The sequence below is a fragment of the Anolis carolinensis genome, chromosome 3 (assembly GCF_035594765.1).
Source record: "Anolis carolinensis isolate JA03-04 chromosome 3, rAnoCar3.1.pri, whole genome shotgun sequence".
Classification (NCBI taxonomy): domain Eukaryota; kingdom Metazoa; phylum Chordata; class Lepidosauria; order Squamata; family Dactyloidae; genus Anolis; species Anolis carolinensis.
Window position 1 is genome coordinate 225,542,697 of NC_085843.1, and position 20,554 is coordinate 225,563,250.

General features: G+C 41.6%; 1 protein-coding gene across 1 annotated transcript in view; it reads right to left on the reverse strand.

Moving 5' to 3' along the window:
- Window positions 1–20,554, reverse strand: part of LOC134297953 (uncharacterized) — a 27,471-nt gene continuing 6,917 nt past the window's right edge. The window contains exon 3 of the mRNA XM_062976987.1: window positions 1–1,214. Within this exon, the coding sequence (XP_062833057.1) occupies window positions 1,036–1,214 (179 nt within the window). The 3' untranslated portion in view covers window positions 1–1,035. The remainder of the gene's footprint in view (window positions 1,215–20,554) is intronic.

The following is a 20,554-nucleotide window of genomic DNA, read 5'->3' on the forward strand; positions in this document are numbered from 1 at the left end:
TAACACAAAACTGGTTTTATTGTTTACAAAAGGTTATTCCCCTTAAGGCAATAAGCTGTAAGTTTCAAAGGGGTAAAGGAAAATATACATTACAGTCTCTGGTTGTCTTGGGCCCAAGGAGCTTTGCAGCTGAGAAGCTTTTCCAGGTCCCTCTTTCTCAATGGCTGAGAATGACGAAGCAATCCTCAACCCCAGTCCAAATGGTCTATGTTTGAAGACACAGAGCCTTCCTCTGGTGCCAAAGAACCGATTTGAAGGCGCTTGAGACTTCTCAACGTCGTCCAGATTGGTCTGAACATGAAGCATAAATCTCAAGGGTAAGAACCTCAAAATTGGTGCTGAGAGGTAACTTAATCAAGGGCTTTTAGAGCCAAGTCTCTCTCTCACGTCCATCTGATAGAAAGCTTGATGGTGGAATGAAAAAGGAAACACTGTCCTACTCCAGGAAAAGGTGGAGACAAACAATTGAGCTGAGGGAGCAATATAACTGGTGCAAACAACATTGATTGACAGCTATAAATAACCAATCAATCCAACTACATTTACAGGGTAAAAAGGCAAAATCGGGCATGATACAACAATTCAAATCTTGCAACTTACAGTTCCAGATATAGATGGCGCCACTTGCGCCATAACAAGTGTATTAAAGAGAAAGGGGAAACACATACTATGAAAGAAACAAAACAATTTTACAATTAAGTAGCTTTATTACTCCTGCTGCCAAGGTCAATAGATTGGGCGTGGATGTCTCCATAGACCAGTCTATCAGTTCATAGAACCTCCCAGTTCATGGAGTGGCTTCGGTGGCAATCCTCCCAGGGTGCTGGTACAGCTGCTGAACCCTGGTTTTTTTTCGTGTCAGAAGCAAATTGAGGCAAGTCACTTCTGGTGTGAGAGAATTGGCCATCTTCAAAGATGTTGCCCAGGGGACGCCCGGATGTGTTACCATCCTGCAGACATCTCTCATGTCCTCGCATTGGAAGCTAGAGCTGGCAGGCGAGAACTCACCCCGTCTTGTGGATTTGAACTTTTAGGTCAGCAGTTCAGACGGCACAAGGGTTTAACCCATTGCACCACTCTTTGAAACCCAGTGATCATGAATAAGACAATAATGGGCATCCATAGCTTGATCCTGTATGAGATGATATATGGGTGTCCAATCTTTCCCAGCTTTGCTCTATTCAATTCTTTGGGCAGTGGCAGGCAAGCAAGATCTAAAAACAGGGAAGTAGAGCAATACAGTTGTCATCCATTGTGATTCTGTCCTCATGACCATGTACCCTATCATGCAAATTTGAAGTCCTGAATGTGAAGAAAGAGGGAAGGAGTCCTTGTTATTAGGAAATTGACTGGAATGCTCAAAAGGTTGTGTTGAAATGACATGTGCATCTGAAAATGTTACTTTGGATGGATAAAGGATTCTGCTGCGGAACTTCTCATTTCACTGCTCCAGAGCATGGCCAGCTCTACCATTAGGCAGAATGGCGTCATGCACAGCAGATTTGGGTTATCATGAAAGGGCAAGCAATTGCTAATCACTTAATTGATGGTTGTTCTATTTTTATTTCTAGGGATGGAAGACTTAAGCAATGTTCTGCTTCATGCGCTAAATAAATTACCTGACTCAGTATAATTTGCATCTTGATTTGGTTAGATGTGGATATCATTCGTTTGTTCAGGTTAGGTAGAAAAATGTCTTGGATCGGCCCTGCCCTTGATTTATTCATCCTGAACGAGGTAGGTTTCCAGATGTAAATATGGTAAATAAATAAATAAATAACGGTGCTGGGCTTCAATATACTAGTTGAAGTTAACTTGTTTGGGGTGACTCAGGACTTCAAAGCTTCATGACTATCTTTATCTCACAGGGCACCACCTAGATCTGTTTTGTTTCTGGCAGTAGGGTGGTGATCTGGGCGTACAATGATCTACAGTTCCATGGACAGGTCATTGCTTCATGTGGGTTAGATTAAGTGCAACTCGGTTGCTCTGCATAGAAACCAAGTAAGATGGGTCTTGCTAGAAAGCTGTTGAATCTGAATGCTTTCCTAGCAACTATTGGTAACTTTTCAGTCACCTCAGCAGGAAATGAACAGGAAAATTTGTTGCTGTTGTTGTTGCAGGAACCATCTTGTGATTTTGACTCTACTAGCACTATATCTATACACATAATAGAAGTGAAAATATGTATGTGTTTGTGGCTGGGGTGTGTCCGCTTACACAGACAGGCTCCCACTTCCACAAACAGCTATAGCTCCCACTACTTAGGAGACACCAATGGGCCTCCCTCCAATAACATTGCAGGTCACAGCGAGTGCCGTGAACATGTCCAAGAGCCCTGCCAACGTCCTCCACAAACACCATACTGCCCACCACCCAAGTGAAGGCTTTCATATGGGAATAATTTCATCCTAGATGTTCTGTTTTTCCTCCATCACAGACACCTCCCAGTGTTCCTTTTTGTCTCCATTTGTGTGGAATTTGCACGACCCCACCCACTGCCTCTCCCATAACCCTTTCCTGTTCTTTTTTATGGCACACAGCAAGCAGAGGAATTGATCAGCAACTGAGCATACTAGAGAGGTTTGGGGAGAATTCACCATGATTTATAGGAGTTGTAGGTACTGGGATGTATAGTTCACCTACAATCTAAGAGCACCCTGAACTCCACCAATGATGGACCTGGAACTAACTTGGCACACAGAACCCTCATGACCAAGAAAAAATACTGGAGATCTTTGGAGGGATATATAGGAGTTGTAGTTCACCTACATTCAGAGTGCACTATGAACCCAAACAATGATGGATCTGGACCAAACTTGGCATGCATACCCAATATGCCTAAATTTGAATATTGGTGGATTTTGAGTAGTAAGTTCACTCACAACTAGAGAAACTGTGACCTCCACCAATGATGAACTTGGTCCAAACTTGGCACACAAAACCTGCATGACTAACTCAACCTACTGAAGGGGTTGGAGGGGACTGACTCACCATAATGGGAGTTGTAGTTTACCCTACAGCCAGACAGCACATTGAACCTCACCCATGATGCAGCCAGAGCAAACTTGCCCAACATAACAAACTTTAAGTACTGATGGAGTTTCTTGAGGTTAACCTGGCATGATGTGAGTTGTAGTTCACCCACAACCTTTTGTACAATTAAAAATTAACTTTTTCAAATAACCCAGGCAATGCTGGGTACCCAAGATAGTCTAGAAAAAAAACCTGGAGAACAATTTTACAGAGGATCTGCTCTATTCAACATGGTGACTGATTATACTGAGATCTAACTAGCTTCAGCACTGCTTCTGTGTAATATGCCTTCAGACCTAATTATGGTATTATGATTGGCACACTCTGTTTATTCATGTTCAACTCATCTGTCATTGGGGACACACCAATGCTATACACACCACACTTTTTTTCAAAGTGGGATGAACAGTAGTACTGAAAAATGCAAATAAGGCTTCTGGGGAATGTTTTAGACAGCCTCGAGGTCCCCACTGACCACAAAACTATCATGTGTCACAAACAGGAGAAGAAAAATGAAGGGGCATAAGGCGCATCCCATTATTTGTGCAAATTCATAATAGAAAAAACATTGGTTTAGATATTGCTTTTCTAACTATAATCCCTTTTGTCATGTGCCTTCAAGTTGACTCCAGCTTATGATTCCATTATTTGGTCTTTTGGGCAATATTTATTCAGAGAAAGTTTGCCATTGCTTTCCTCTTAAGCTGAGTGCATACGACTTGTCCAGGGTGATTAAGTGGATTTTCATGGCTGTGTGGAGACTCAAACACTGGTATCCCAGGGTTCAAGTCTAGCACTCAAACCATTATGCTCTGACACCTAATATGATTGCATCAATTTGCTCCGCAAACGACACAGTAGTAAATGATGACTGGAAATTTGTATGCAACTGAGGTCCCAAACAAGACTTTGCTGCTTATTGAAATGGCACGGTGTTATTTCTAAAATCTATACAGCTGTAATTTTATCCCAATTGTAAAAAAAAGCTTGAAAAGAAAGATTGTTTGTATAGTAAATGTCACTGCTGTTTTTGATGAGTGTCAGGTGAAATTCTTTCTCTGGATCTGTATGCACAATCCCCAAACAATTTTATGTGCCGTAATAATACAGTCATTTGATAGATGTTTATCATGTTTCAAGGCAAAGTGTTTTCAGCAACTTCCCTGTAGACACATTTGGAGCAATAGCAGTGTGAGTGGAATAACAAGTATACAAGAGAAATGTAAATGTAAGTACATACATGGAGAAAATAAGGTTGTCTGGGTTGTCTGGAAATGTCTGAAGTCCTTGCAGAGGGGATAAGACTGCAGTAGTTTTTATCAACTTTATTTCCATAGTTAGAATAATACAAAGTTTCCTTGTTATTAGAAGCAAGGTTAAATTTAAGTTACCTATTGTGTTGTTTGCTGGTAAGATTGTTGGGGAGTGGAGTTTTAAGCTTAATTGTAAAGGAATAAATATGATCAAATGCATTGTATTTTACTTGAGTAAACATGTAAAAGATCACACTGCATATTTTCTACAATGAATGCCTTCTTAGGGTTGTTGTATGTCTTTCGGGCTGTGTGGCCATGTTCCAGAAGTATTCTCTCCTGATGTTTCGCCCACATCTATGGCAGGCATCCTCAGAGGTTGTGAGGTATTCCATACCTCACAACCTCTGAGGATGCCTGCCATAGATGTGGGCGAAACGTCAGGAGAGAATACTTCTGGAACATGGCCACACAGCCCGAAAGACATACAACAACCCTGTAATCCCGGCCATGAAAGCCTTCGACAACACAATGCCTTCTTAATTGCTCAGGACACAGTGGCAGAGGGTGATTTCTATTAGGCTTGTGCATTTCGGCTCAACCTCTTTCCGTTTCTTCTGGGCAGATACTGGTAGACCCCCATATCCATTTTCATGTGCCTCCCAAAAATGGGCGGGTAGCCGGATAGCCGTTTTTGTACTGCAGCCGGAAAATATGGCTAGATCCAGCCCATTGGCGGCAATGAGGGACTCCCCGGGCTCCCCTTCCTGTCATTTTAGGCAATGGCATCGTTTGTCTTTATATCCTTCATTAAGATCTGGATTTAAAAGCATCAGAGTTAAGATACAACTCTTTCTGTGATCCTTTCCCCTTTGGTATGTAGAGGATACCTTAAAGCTGTTTCTACTCTAGAGGAGACAAAGGCTACAGGCGCTATAGGCGCTGCAGGCTCGCACGCTTTCTCCCTACATTCAGCTTTCCAAGGCATTTTAAGGAGGCTTCCCACTTCCCAGAGAGGGAAGATCGATGACCTGGAGCTATCCTACCCTGGGCTTCCTTTTAAAAAGCCCTCTCTTTTCACTTGATTTGCACTGCAGGCCCTGCCTGGAGTCATGCCCTTTCCCCCCTCACTCCTGTCTGCTTCAGGTTTAATGCTTCCTTAAAGCTGTTTCTACTTTCTAGGAGTACTGAAAACTTAGTTCTAAAGATCACATTTTTGCATTTCTGAAGTAATAATCACTATTAATTTAATTTTTTGTTTAATGATTTGGGAGTATTTTGTATGTGTGTGAGATTTTCCCAGAAAACATTTGTTAGGTGACAGCTAGTAAGCAAGTAGGCAAATTGGGAAGATAAGTAAATAAATAAATATTCCTTACATGTAATAAATTAGTAATTCAAACTGAAAGATTTGGTGTAACCCTGTCTTTGTTTACACCACGCCACCAATTTTATTTGTGGCCTCCCTTATTCTATGACTCTGGAGGCCATTGTTGGAATTCCCATTTGGCCATGAAAACCTACTGGATGTCACTGGGTGAGTCTCACACTCTCAGAAAATGCTTTGATAGATTTGCCACCATAAGTTAAAAAGGACTTGAAGGTATAATCATCAACAAGATATGAATATTGGCATTCTTTAATGATATGATCCAGAATTCAATTCTCTCAAGAGCCTGGCTACATTTCCATTTATCACAGGAATGTAACCAACTTTTGACTGCTGAGCATGTTCTCCAGAAAGTCGAGCAAAGTCCTGACAGAGATGGAGAGAGAAACAGTGTTGGCTTCTGGGTGTTTAATCTCTTGTTATCTTACTTCACTAATTTTCTCTAGCAATTGAAAAGCAGGGGATATTAACTGAGAGAGATACCAAGAGATAAAAGCCAACAGCCTTTCCAGTCTTACTCCACTTGAGCAAGGTAGACAAAACACTCTTAAGGAAAACATCTCTAAGCTTTCCTTGAATACTGAGTCATTCAGAACTGTAAGTAGATAAAACCTAACTATTTTTATGGGATGAATTGCAATGAACGTGTAATCAGGCTACAGTTGATATGCAGTACATTGCTGGGATTCCTAGGTTTTCAGGCACAGTCTCAAGCAACTGCCATTGCATAGAAGGAACAAATTTCAGGGTGAGCAGTACTGGAGGAGGAACAAGTTTTATCTTTGTACCTAAAGGAGCTTTAAAGCCAGGGTGGATGAATACAGTGAGTCTAAAGGACACTTTTAATATATTTTTTATCTTAGCCTAGCTTTTTCCTAGTGCAAAGTCCAATGTGACTTACAACATACATTGAAAACTTTCTGTCTAGGGACCCGTGGATGGGGCAGGATTGCCAAAAATATCTACCTTCCCCAGATCACAAGAAGTCCATGTCCGATTTTGAAAAATTGGACTGACATCCTCTTGGGACATAATGTGCTCTTTAGGATTAGGCAATATTCAGTGGTAATATTCCCAGCAAGGGAATGTTGCCGTAACTGGAGTCATACTACAAGCAGAATGAGCAGTATGGTCATTATGCAGTGGCCATGATGCACAACAGAATGGCAACTTGCAACGACAAAAGAGGGCAATTGTCCCTATGTTTCCTTCCCCCATTGATGAAATCAGGTTATCTGTGGGAAAGGATCTGGCACCTTGCCTCAAGCCAGCTTCACCCACTGAAATAGTTATCACCAACAAGTATCCACTGTGTACACTGGACTCGTTCTACTGTGGACACCAGAACTAACCCATTAAACCCATCACACACTCTTTTGTGTATTGCCACACCATGTTCCTTTTTGAAATGCCTCTCTTTGAGGCAGACAATTAAAGAGACTGACACTTCAAATGCTCCAATGACAGTTTATTGAATTTCCTGCCACCAGTAAAAGCCAGTCAGCGAAGCTGCTCCAACTGGAGCACAGATCCTTGATCAGGGCTGGCCCCACTATGGAGGCCACGTGAGGCCGCCGCCTTGGGCGCAGGTCCGGGGAGGCGCTGTCAGGCTGGGCGGGAGGCGGGGCACCGCCCTGACGGTGCCCCGCCTCCCGCCCAGTGCGCCCTGGCCTGGCTGGCCTTGCCCGGCCGGCTGCCAGGTGGGTAAGGCCAGCCAGGCCACAAGGCTTGCCCGGCCAGCTGCCACAAGGCCAGGGTGCACTGGGCGCGAGGCAGGGCACCGTCAGGGCGGTGCCCCGCCCTCCCGCCCAGCGTGCCCTGGCCCCGCCTCCCACGCTGTGTGGGAGGCGGGGCCAGGGCGAATAGCGTGGGAGGCGGGGCCAGAGTTGGCCCCGCTTCCCACGCTATTCGCCTGGCCCGTCTGGCCTTTTCTAGCTGGCCAGACTGCAGTGGAGGTCCCTCCAGGTCCCTCCAGGCCCCCCCCCAGCGTGCCCTGGCCCCGCCTCCCACGCTGGGGCCAGGGCACGCTGGGCGGGGGGCGGGGCCAACTCTGGCCCCGCCTCCCACACTATTCGCCCTGGCCCCGCCTCCCACGCAGCGTGGGAGGCGGGGCCAGGGCACGCTGGGCGGGGCCAGGGCGCGGGAGGCGGGGCCGGTGGCGGGGGCGCTTTTCAGCACCCCCACTTAACATTGAAAATTATCTCCGGCCGGCCCTGTCCTTGATGGACTGTTTATAATCAATCAGGAGTTGGCATAGGTTTCTTGAATGGCTGTAAAAATGAAATTAAAATGCTCTTTATTATGAATTGCAGTATGTCAGTCTTTGGGAGCACAGACTCCACTGACATCCTTTCTGGCTAGGAAGAATAAAAACCTCTATTTTTGCCTTTGAACCCACTCATGTCTGATTTGACTTTCTGAATTAGCTAGGCACACCAGGTTCCCAAACCTGTGATTTAGGAAAGCAGAAATCACATAACAGATGGACCTAGAGATGCAGCAAACCTATGTTATTCATGCTTATAGGACAGCTACACCCAATTTGATTTAATTTCAAAAACATTAAGTAAATATTTATTCTAGTTCTAGTCAGGTTTTCTATTGTCTTTCAAGCTGAAGGGAAGTAATGTTGCAAATAACCTCAAGTACAAAATACAACTATAATTAATTATCCTAATTTTGTTTATTTTAATTATTATTTATTTACTTTTCTCCCACAAATGGGACTCAAAGCGGTGAATCCCATGTAGCTAATTAATGTAGACGTTGTACTAAATTTATTTATTTATTTATTTACTATGTTTCTACCTCACTCTTCTCACCGCAAAGGGAACTCAGAACAGCTTTCAGACATGGCAAAATTCAAAGTGCCACTAAAGCTTTATGAAAAGTAACCATTTAGTAGTTAATGCCAACCGCAAACCGTTAAGATTTATCAGGAATTGCTGAAATTCAAATATATGAAACATTATATATTTGATAATATATGAAACATTATATTCTTGCCCAATTTCAGCTGTGAGATTCCGGCATCTGCATTATTTTCTTTAGAAATCACAGCACTATTTATAACATCCACTCTCAAGCGTCAAAAGTTGATGGGGGAGTAGATTTCCTTGAGGCTTACATCTCCATTGAACCCACTGTTTCACACAACTCTAGGGAGGCCAAAAGGTTACTAGACGGTTGGGCAGCAGATTCGGGGATTCAATTAGTTTGAGAAAATTGATTTTTTTTTTGTATTTATGGGTTTGTTAACCGAAACGCTAGAAGGTCTTAGAGGTTTCTGATAATGCATCAGTGGGTGAGTCACTGTGCAGTGGGTTAGTCATAGCTGTGAGATAAATACCCGCAAGTTTCCTCTAAAGTGACAGATTTACCTTATCTTGTTGAATTATATGTTGCAGAAGTCAGATTTATCTGAAGTCGTGGAGCTTCAAAACCTTTTGGCTATAAAAATCCAGTGTCATGCCATACCACTTGTCTGGGGATTTTAGTGAAATGTAGTATTTTGCTCAGAGATCATACTGAAGTAGCATGTATTAATGAAGCCAGCAGAATGGCAGAAGAGAACAGCTTGTATACAGCAGAGTCTATGAATACCACAGCAGAGCATCATTATGACTTGATGCTATTTTAGACACAACTAGTCCCCAAACAACTACAATGCGCCCAGCTCATCTGTTCCTCTATAAGCAAAGAGGTTTGTACACGCTGCCAATAAAAATCCATTTTTTCCTGTGTATCAGCTAAATATATCACAGAGCCGGCCCTAGGTACTTTTCAAGTGTAGGTGAACAGAATTTTGCCCCCCCCCCCCCCCTCTCAACCAATCACTGAAAAATAAAAGCGTTGGATAAGCGAAAATATTTGATAATAAGGAGAGATTAAGGAAAAGCCTATTAGACATCAAATTACATTAAGATTTTACAAATTAAGCACTAAAACATCATGTTTTACAAATCAACAGAAAAAACAGTTCAATGCCTTGTGGAGGCAGGCCGCAGGAGACAGGAGTTGCCTCGATGGCACCCCCAACAAGATGGCGCCACAGGTAACTGCCTAGTTGGCCTGGTGGTTGAACCGCCTCTGCACAAAGAAAAAGTTGTCCAGAAAAAATAATTGGGTTGAGCACACAAGAAAAGCTGGAAATGAAGCCCAGTCATCCTTTTTCTTATCACAACCTTTGGAATTTTAACATGATAGCTATTATTTTATAGATTTGTTTTCATTTGCTAGGGTCTTTATAGTAAAGTGGTAATATCAATTATAAAATGGAGGAAATTACTTTTTTCGTGTCAGGAGCAACTTGAGAAACTGCAAGTCACTTCTGGTGTGAGAGAATTGGCCATCTGCAAGGATATTGCCCAGGGGATGCCCAGATGTTTGATATTTTACCATCCTGTAGGAGGCTTCTCTCATGTCCCCACATGGGGAGCTGGAGCTGACAGAGGGAGCTCACCCACTCTCCCAGGATTCAAACCGCCGACCTGTCAGTCAGTAATCCTACTGACACAAGGGTTTAACCCATTGCACCACCGAAGGCTCAGAAGAAATTACTGAAGGTGAGTGATAAAGTCAGTTGTGAAGGAGATATATGACGGTCATGGCCAGGAAGCTAAAGTCATGGCTTATACATGCAGTATTATTATTATTATTATTATTATTATTATTATTAGTAGTAGTAGTAGTAGTAGTAGTATCATCCTTCTTTTATTTAAAGATTGAGATGCAAGGCAGCTCACAACAGTAAAAAGTTGCAATTTAAAACCTACAACTAAATAATCAATTAAATAATCAAATATCCTATAAGTTAAGGTTGTGGATGGAATTTATATACCATATGCCACATTATACAGAACATTGCTTCTTGGGGAATTAGGAGCCTTGTAACCAGTGTTCCCAAATAATTGGGGATTGCACTATGTTGTTCTGTTAGTTCCATACCATTTTATCAGCCATAGACCCAGGCTTCCCTGGGAGTTGCAGTTTGGAGTATTCTCTGCTAGGGAACTCTACATCCCTGAACTTCAAATCCTGCCCTCTCAGTGCCAAATCAGGTACCCTCATTCCCTATTTAAATAATATAATTAAACCAACCCAATATTTAGTAACCCTGGTGGTTTAAAAGCTCCACCAGGTCCATACACAACAGTGGTATCACACAGAGGCTGCATCTACACTGTAAATTTCGTGCAGTTTGAGACTACTTTAACTGCCACAGCTCAATGCTATTGAATCCTGGGAGTTACAGTGTGGTTTTTGTGTGTGTGTCAAGAGTGACTTGAGAAACTGCAAGTCACTTCTGGTGTGAGAGAATTGGCCGTCTGCTAGGATATTGCCCAGGGGACGGCCTGATTTTTTTTAATGATTTACCATCCTTGTGGGAGGCTTCTCTCATGTCCCCGCATGGAGCTGGAGCTGATAGAGGGAGCTCATCTGTGCTCTCCCCGGGTTGGTTTCGAACCGGCAACCCAACCTTCAAGTCATCGGTCTTGCCGGCACAAGGGTTTAATCCACTGCACCACCGGGGGCTCCACTGCAGTGTGGTGAGGCACCCGTACTTTTTTGCAGAGACCAAAAACCTTGTAAAACTACAAAGCATTTAGCCATGACTATTAAAGCGGTATCAATCAATTCTAGATGCACCCAGAGTGTGTTGGAAGCTCCTGACCAGATTCTGGGACTGCCTGTACTTCTACTAAGCAGTCTGCTAAACATCCTTACTTCCTACAATTCTCAAAGTCTTGTGATCAGCTTTTCCTTACCACTTCTTTTCAGTAGGACCGTACCCCCAAAACAGAACTTTACCAGTTCGCTGTAGAAACTGTTACTGTTGTTGAAACAACAAAACTAATATTAAGAAAATGATGTGCATGCCAACGCCTTCTTGCACTCCCTTGTTTGTATGTATACATAAGAGAAATAGCTCTGTCCATTCCCTTCATTTATTTGAAATAACGCTCACAAACTCTGACTCATTCCTGGGAGCTGCTTGCTTTCTGTTGAACATGACCTGTATTAGCTTTGTTCCTTTTAGCTGTACAAATTGGTCATCAGTAGCACTGTGGGAAGTAGCTCCTTTATTAGTCATAGCCAGATATGTAATATTAATCCCCAAGGCAGAAATTGTCTCTTTTGATCACCCTGGTCTGAATTGTAATTGCACCATGTTTTAGAATAAAGAAATATTTTGGAAGGGTGCTAAACACTCTTAAGCATTATACAGCATTTTCCAAAAAATTGCACTGGCTGCATTTGAGTCCCTAGATTTGCCTCTTGGCTCCAAAAGTAGGCATGTTGTATTTCCCTCTGTGCTAGCAAACATGATCAATACGAGAGTTAAGCTATTGGTGTTCTTAGGTCATAGCAAACCATCCATGAAACTCATAGAAGAAAATGGAGTTACATCTCAAGATGTTCAAAAAATTGTAGTTTTATTAGTAAAAAAAAGTGTGTTTTGGTCCGTAGGTATTCTTAAGGCCTTCCTTAGGAGCTGCTTGGAATCAAAATTCTGAAATTTCTGGGTGAGGAACACTCAATCTGTTTTCTAGATGACTCATTATCACTATGATGGAGTTAAGGGAGGGAACCTGGGTCGAGTAATTGTGATTGTTCCACCCATATTTTCTATACTACCAACAACATTGGATTAACACTGGTTAATCAATCAACCACAGAAGCACAACTTGTCCTCAGTATCTGGATTATATACTATGTTACACAGTAGGTGGAGAAGGTTTATTCTATATAAACTCATGTATAAGTCTAGAAATTTTAGTTAAATAATCAACCCCCCAAAACAGGGTTGATTTATCCATGGGTCAGGGTAAATACTGTACCTCAACTCTTATCAAAAAGGAAACATCTTCTTCTCTGAGTGGTGAAAGGTGAAAGCTTTGTCCATCCTGGGAGGACATAAAAATGCACCAACACTCTGCTATATTCACCACAGCACTGTTTCTTGCCTTTTTGAATATCTGGGCAGGAAAATGACAGTGTTAGCCAGGGATGGCTGGCCACATGAGGCAACATTAGAAGTTCCCTTCTCCATAGAATATTCCTCAACCAATCCATAATTTTGGATATGCCCTTGACTTATACATGAGGTCAACTTATACATTAGTGTATATGGTACATTGCTTCTTCCATAATAATATAACAAGGGCTTTGATTGTATTGGAAGCTGGATGGTGGGCAGGGAAGTTCTAGCATGGCTTTCTCCCCAGTGTGTTAATTTGAGGAATTATCTAAATGAGCCCAAGCATTTAATTTCAAGTAGTCTGCATAACATTTAAACAATTTTCTCAGAATTTGAATATATTCTTGTGCATTTTCTGCACAATGCAAAAAATTGTGACTGATGTTGGGCATGCTTGCATGGGGAGGATGAGATCCTGAGAACCAAAGTCCAAAAAGTAGTATTTCCAAGGTCTTAGTGGACAGAGCAGCAGCCATGAACCTGACACTGAAGGCTATTAAAATTTACTAGAATGATTTACCTAGCTTTTCTGATATATTATGCATGTGAATACATAAGCCTGCTAATTAAACATAGTATCCATGCCAAGGCCAATGAGGAAGTTGGTACCAAATACTGGAACCTGCTAATCAACAGACCCCGGGTCCCAACTATGTTGCATATACTTTTGACTTTCCCAGTAGTATCATTATTTGCTCATTGTTTTTGACATCTTTTAGTGAATTTCAGGGAAAAGAATAATTATGTACACAATTTTAAGATTTTTAGCTGGTTCAAGCTATTATGCTGATCAGCTGCTGGTCAACTGCTAAGAGCCCACCTGAAAAAGACCCACCTGAACCCAACTACGCAGGCCCTAACATGTGGAAGAAACCAGGATAAAAGTGGGGTGGGGTGGCTAGATAATGTTTGATGGAAATGCGCGCTTAATCTCATTAATGACCAAAAAAAATGTGTTAAAAAGGTGTGCTTAAAATCCCATTTCGGCCAAAAAATGTACATATTTGCATCACTGTATACCCCTGGACTCAAGAAAAACACGTGACTTTGTCATGGACTACTCCAGTGCATGTTCACATTTTAAAATTTTGAAACAGCTGATGAGTGCTATAAACAAATGGATCCATGGACACATAGGTAGCTAAATGGAAGCACAATAACAAAGCAATCCCCATGAGAACTCTCTATAAGCATTCCTTTGTTCCGATATTTATGAAATTAAACAGAACTTGAATTTACACAGTGGGCATAGCACGTAAGTGACCTCAAAGGAAAATGGGGTTCAAGAGGGAAAAAGTAAATGCAGCAGGGGGGTGAGGAGAGATAATAACAAGAAATCTGCTTCTGTGCACAGATATCCATATCAGTGCTTTGTTAAGATCCAGCACATCTTGGAGAGTCAATTAAAAAATTAAAAGTAATCTTCCAGTGGATGTTCCCCGTCCATCTTGCAGATTTTTAAAATCCGCTACAAATGAATGTAGAGCATTTACTGGGACTGAAAGCTCCATGTTTGGACTTACTGTCAGGTACCATGATTTTTTGCCCCACTTATTTGTATTACGTCTCAGAAGATGTTGCATAGCCTTTGGGTTAAAGATGGTATATATAATATATATGATCCCCTTTTACACTTCTGGAGATAGGCATGTCCTTTCTTTTCAGGTTCTGCTAGTGATAAACCTCAAAGGTATGGAATAATACTCTGGATACTCCTAATCAGTATTAATCATCAGATAACTTCTACATAAGCACATTCAAGAGACATGAGATAAACACAATGGCATTTTATAACCCAGTGATTCCGGCTATGAAAACTTTTGACAACACATTGCACTTTATCCTGATTAAATAGATATAGAAAAGGGCAGAAATCTTAGTTGCGTTCTTTCATCAATGCAGCCTAGATGCCATCTAGTGCTTGATATTTACAATTGCATCTGAAAATATATAGGCAACGGTAAAGGTTTTCCCCTGACATTAAGTCTAGTTGTGTCTGACTCTGGGGACTGGTGCTCATCTCCATTTCTAAGCCGAAGAGCTGGCGTTATCCGTAGACACCTCCAAGGTCATGTGGCCGGCATGACTGCATGGAGCGCTGTTACTTTCCCACTGGAGCGGTACCTATTGTTCTACTCACATTTGAATGTTTTCTAACTGCTAGGCTGGCAGAAGCTGTGGCTAATAGCGGAAGCTCACCCCTCTTACTGCGGTGACATAATATACAGTTCTCTTTTTAAAAAGTAACATTTATTTTTTCTTTAATCTGAATATAAAGTTTAAAACATGCGTTTTATTTAACGCTAACCCTCCTTCTGGCTGGTGGCATTTACAAAAGATGTCTCAATTTGAGAGGCATTCCTAGCACATTCTAAAAAGTTATTCTGCTGGCATTTATTCAATTGTTTTTGTTAATGAAAACTAATATCGGCTCTCATTTATCCCTCCAAAAAAGAGCTTTATTCTTCTACAGGTATGATATGAATATACAATTCTGATATGCAACAAATATAATTATCCAGTCCAGAAAATAGGAACAGCACCAATAAACACTATATACAAAAAGATATGCAAGCCAGGTTTTCTGTTCCACTTCTTCTCTCTTTAGAGCCTTGTTGGAGGGATTGGAGCCTCCTGAACAGCATGGATTAAGGAACCGTGATGGGGAATCTGGAGAAATGGGGGAAACTGCACCATAATGGAGGGTAGAATGAAGACTTTCCTAATGGGACTAAATATGTTATCAAGAAATTGTACTGGCCTCCTAAAAGAGGAATTCAACGCAAGAGACATGTTTTTGTTTTATTTTAATTTTTATACAATTCCAAGAAAGCAGTTCCCCTCGGTGCCACCCTTTGCTCTACTTTCATTTACCCTGCCATGGAAGGCCGGCTGATTGCACAGCTCAGAGACATTAACATATTGCCATGTGAATGAGTGGATCGCCTTGGGGAAAGACTCCACTGGAAATGTTTGTATGATTCCCAACCCCGAGACTGGTATTCTCCCTGTATGTTTAAAGAGCCATTTATAGTGGATTTTCTTCACTACTTAATCTACCAGTGTACTCTCTTTGAGTTTCATTCATAAACTCTGTGCAACTTCATTCATAATTCTTGCATGGTAATAGGTTCATAGACAAAAGTAAAACTGTGTTCAGTGATGCAGTGTAGGGAGATGTATGCTTATATTATCCAATGTATAAGTCACATAACACCTGTTAAAAATGTAACATGTCTGTGTACCTGAGGCACCTCTGGTTTCCCATCCATTACAAGCTAATACCATCATGTAGGGTTTTTCCAGCTTATTGATAAAGATCCAGAGTTATCTGCTTGTGGGGATGATCACACAGATTGCCAGTGTATACTTTCCATTGAGCTGTTAAATCAACATAATTGATCATTGTGTTCACCGGACTCTTCCTGTGTATAAAGTGGACTGAGTAATTAATCATGTCAGGATCTATTTTCCATATTGTCACACCACATTCTGGAGGTCTACACATCTCTTGGGGCGGACCTTTAAATGGACCCAAACTTCAAACCAACGAATGACAGCTCCTTGAATTTCCTGCCACCAGGAAGACCAATAACTGGACCACAGGTGTTATGAATAGCTGTCAAAAGTGTACAAATGTATATTTTGCATTGGGGTAGGCCAGATCTTTGAGAGCAGATTCTATTCTGAGCTCCTTTTGGACCCAAAATAATAAACCTCTTGGAATCATAGAGTTGGAAGAGACCTCATGGGCCATCCAGTCCAATCCCCTGCCAAGAAGCAGGAAATCGCATTCAAAGAACCCCCAGCAGATAGCCATCCAGCCTCTGCTTAAAAACCTCCAAAGAAGGAGCCTCCACCACAGTCCGGGGGAGAGAGTTCCACTGCCAAACAGCTCTCACTGTGAGGAAGTTCTTCCTGATGTTCAGGTGAAATCTCCTTTCCTGTAGTTTAAAGCGATTGTTCTGCATCTTAGTCTCCAGGCCAGCAGAAAACAAGCTTGCTCCCTCCTCCCTATAACTTCCCCTCACATATCTATACATGGCTACAGTATCATGTTTCCTCTCAGCCTTCTCTTCTGCAGGTTAAACATGCCTAGCTCTTTAAGCCGCTCTTCATAGGGCTTGTTCTCCAGACCCTTGATCATTTTAGTTGCCCTTCTCCAGCTTGTCAACATCTCACTTCAACTGCGGTGCCCAGAATTGGACAGTATTCCAGGTGTGGTCTGACCAAGGCAGAATAGAGGGGTAGCATGATTTCCCTGGGTCGAGACACTATACTCCTATTGTTGCAGGCCAAAATCCCATTGGCTTTTTTGCTGCCGCATCACATTGTTGGCTCATGTTTACTTGTTGTCCATGAGGACTCCAAGGTCTTTTTCACACATACTGCTGTCGAGCCAGATATCTCCCATTCTGTGCCTTTGCATTTCATTTTTTCTGCCTAAGTGGAGTATCTTGTATTTGTCCCTGTTGAACTTCATTTTGTTAGTTTCAGCCCATCTTTCTAGTCTATTAAGATCGTTTTGAATGCTGCTCCGGTCTTCTGAAGTATTAGCTATCCCTCCCAGTTTGGTGTCATCTGCAAACTTGATGATCATGCCTTCTAACCCTTTGTCTAAGTCGTTAATAAAGATGCTGAACAGAACTGGGCCCAGGATGGAACCTTGCGGCACTCCACTTGTTACTTCTTTCCAGGATGAAGAAGACGCATTGGTGAGCACCCTTTGGGTTCATTCGCTTAGCCAATTATAGATTCACCTAACTGTAGTTTTGTCTAGCCCACATTTTACTAGTTTGTTTGCCAGAAGGTCATGGGGACCTTGTCGAAGGCCTTACTGAAATCCAGGTATACTCTTGTTGCCTTCAAACCTAGTTTATGTTTTAATCTGACTTTGAAGTGTGCCGGGCTCTGAACCCCAACCTTTAATGGATAGCTGAAATTAAAAAACATTTTAAAAGGTGCAATTTAAAACCCACAACATATTTGAAGAATTACACAACCAGTCAATTTAAATCCCTTAAAACACTTTAAAATTCTTAAAATAATCAAATATCCTATCAAATATCCAGAGCGAAGAAGGGGCAGACAGGAAGACAATTCCACCTCGCCTCCTGTACCATCAGTTGGGGGCCCTTCTCCCCAGCAATATGCTATGCTGATAATATAATATACATATATATTATATTGTATATAATATACAATAATACATAATAATGTCATATAATGTATGTGCATATGATGTTGATGATATTGTTGCAATGTGATATAGTGTAGTGCTAAGTAAGGTAAAGGTTTCCCCTGACATTAAGTCCAGTCGTGACCGACTCTGGGGGTTGGTGCTCATCTCCATTTCTAGGCTGAAGAGCCGGCGTTGTCCATAGACATCTCCAAGGTCATGTGGCCGGCATGACTGCAAGGAGCGCCGTTACCTTCCCGCCGGAGCGGTACCTACTGATCTACTCACATTTGCATGTTTTCGAATTGCTAGGTTGGCAGGAGCTGGGGCTAACAGTGGGCGCTCATTCCGCTCCCGGGATTTGAACCTGGGACCTTTTGGTCCACAAGTTCAGCAGCTCAGCGCTTTAACACACTGTGCCACCAGGGGACCTGTAGTGCTAATAAAAATATAATTTAGTGTTAATTATATATTTATATTACATGTAGTGTTAATAGTAGTGTTGCGATGTGGTGGTGTAGTACAGTATAGTGATGTGTAGTGCTGGTGTTGTGCTATGCTGGTAATATAACTTATTGTATGTACATATTATTTGTAAGCCGCTCTGAGTTCCCTTCGGGGTGAGAAGGGCGGGATATAAATGTAGCAAATAAATAAATAAAGTTACGGTTGTGGATGGAATTTACAGATCGTATTCCACATTACACAGAATCTGGCTTCTTGGGGAATTAGTAGCCTTGTAACCAGTGTTCCCAAATAAATTGAGGGCTGCAATATGTAGTTCTGTTAGTTCCATAACATTTTATCAGCCATGGACCCAGGCTATCCTGGAAGTTGCAATTTGGAGTATTCTCTGCTAGAGAACTCTACATCCCCAAACTGCCACAGCTCAGTTATTGAATTCTGAGAGTTATAGTGTGGGTTTTTTGTGTGTTTCAGGAGCGATTTGAGAAACTGCAAGTTGCTTCTGGTGTGAGATAATTAGCTGTCTGCAAGGACATTGCCCAGGGGACGCCCGCATGTTTTGATGTTTTACCATCCTTGAGGGAGGCTTCTCTCATGTCCCCGACAGAGGGAGCTCACTCACTTTCCGCGGATTGGAACTGCCAACCAAGTCCTGCTGGCAAAAGGGTTTAACCCATTGTACCACTGGAGGAGAAAATATTGCTTCAGCCCAGAAACGCTCTAGTAATCCAGAATCGAGAAGCATTGTTCTGGCTGTTTCAATCAAACTTCTATTTTTCTTTTCTGCAATGCCATTCTGATGAGGAAAATAGGTCAGGGAATGCTGATGCACTATTCCACAGTGTTTAAGCAGATTTCCAACTGACTCACTGCAATACTCTCTCCCATTGTCAGGCCTCAAAGCCTATTAAACTGGTTCTTTACTCTTGCCAACTTGGCAAAATGGCATTATCTAGAAGAACCTTGTGTGACTGTGGAGAAGAACAAACAACTCTGCATCTGTGTGTTGGCCACCATGCCCTGCCCCATGCACAGAGGAAGAACTGTCTTTAAAGCTAAAGACAATGCAGCCGTTTTTGCCCGTTTTTGGTCAAAAATCATTTAACTGCTCGTGGTTTCTTTATTTTATCAGTTTTATACTTATTTTTGCAATGCTCCTGACACAAAATGAATAAAAACTACTAGTACATTATACTACTGTATTAGTATTATATATTGCACCACATCATAAATTGTAGTATATATAATATACACTATAATTACATTATTGATATTACATATAATATACCAGCACTACTACATTACAATGTTATTATCTATCTATCTTTCTATATATAAAAGAGTGATGGCATAAGGGCAGCAGACAAAACAACAAAACTACAGGCCCCCCAACCTCGAAATTTGACAACACAACCCATCATCCACGGCTCTAGGTTGATACAACAAAAAGAAAAGAAAAATAAAGTCCTAATTACAGGGAAAGGAATAATAGTTTTTATCCAATTGCTGCCAGTTTGAACGCTAAGCTCCGCTCACTTGGTCTCCTAGCAACCTACTCAGCCCTGGGAACAGGCATAGTTAGGCCTCACTTAGGCCTCTTCCACAGATTATCAGATTTTAACTGGATTATATGGCAGTGTAGACTCAAGGCCCTTCCACACAGCTATATAACCCATTTAGAATCGTATATTATCTGCTCCACACTGCCATATAATCCACTTCAGTGTGCATTTTATCCAGCTGTGTAGAAGGGGCCTCATATAATCCAGTTCTAAGCAGATAATATAACATTATCAATATACAGTGGAGTCTCACTTATCCAACATAAACAGGCCGACAGAACGTTGGATAAGTAATTATGTTGGATAATAAGAAGGGATTCAGGAAAAGCGGATTAAACATCAAATTAGGTCATTATACAAATTAAGCACCAAAACATCATGTTATACAACAACTTTGACAGAAAAAGTAGTTCCATGTGCAGTAATGCTATGTAGTAATTACTGTATTTACAAATTTACCACCAAAATATCACCATGAATTTAAAACACTGACTACAGGAACTGACTACTAAAAGGCAGACTGCGTTGGATAATCCAGAACATTGGATAAGCGACATTCTACTGTAATATGAAATAATTACTGTGATAGAATAATACAGAACAATATAATCTCTAGAACCAGGACAGTAAATAAAAAACAACACTCTGAAAGCAGGGAAATTGGAAATTCCACAAAGGAAACAATCA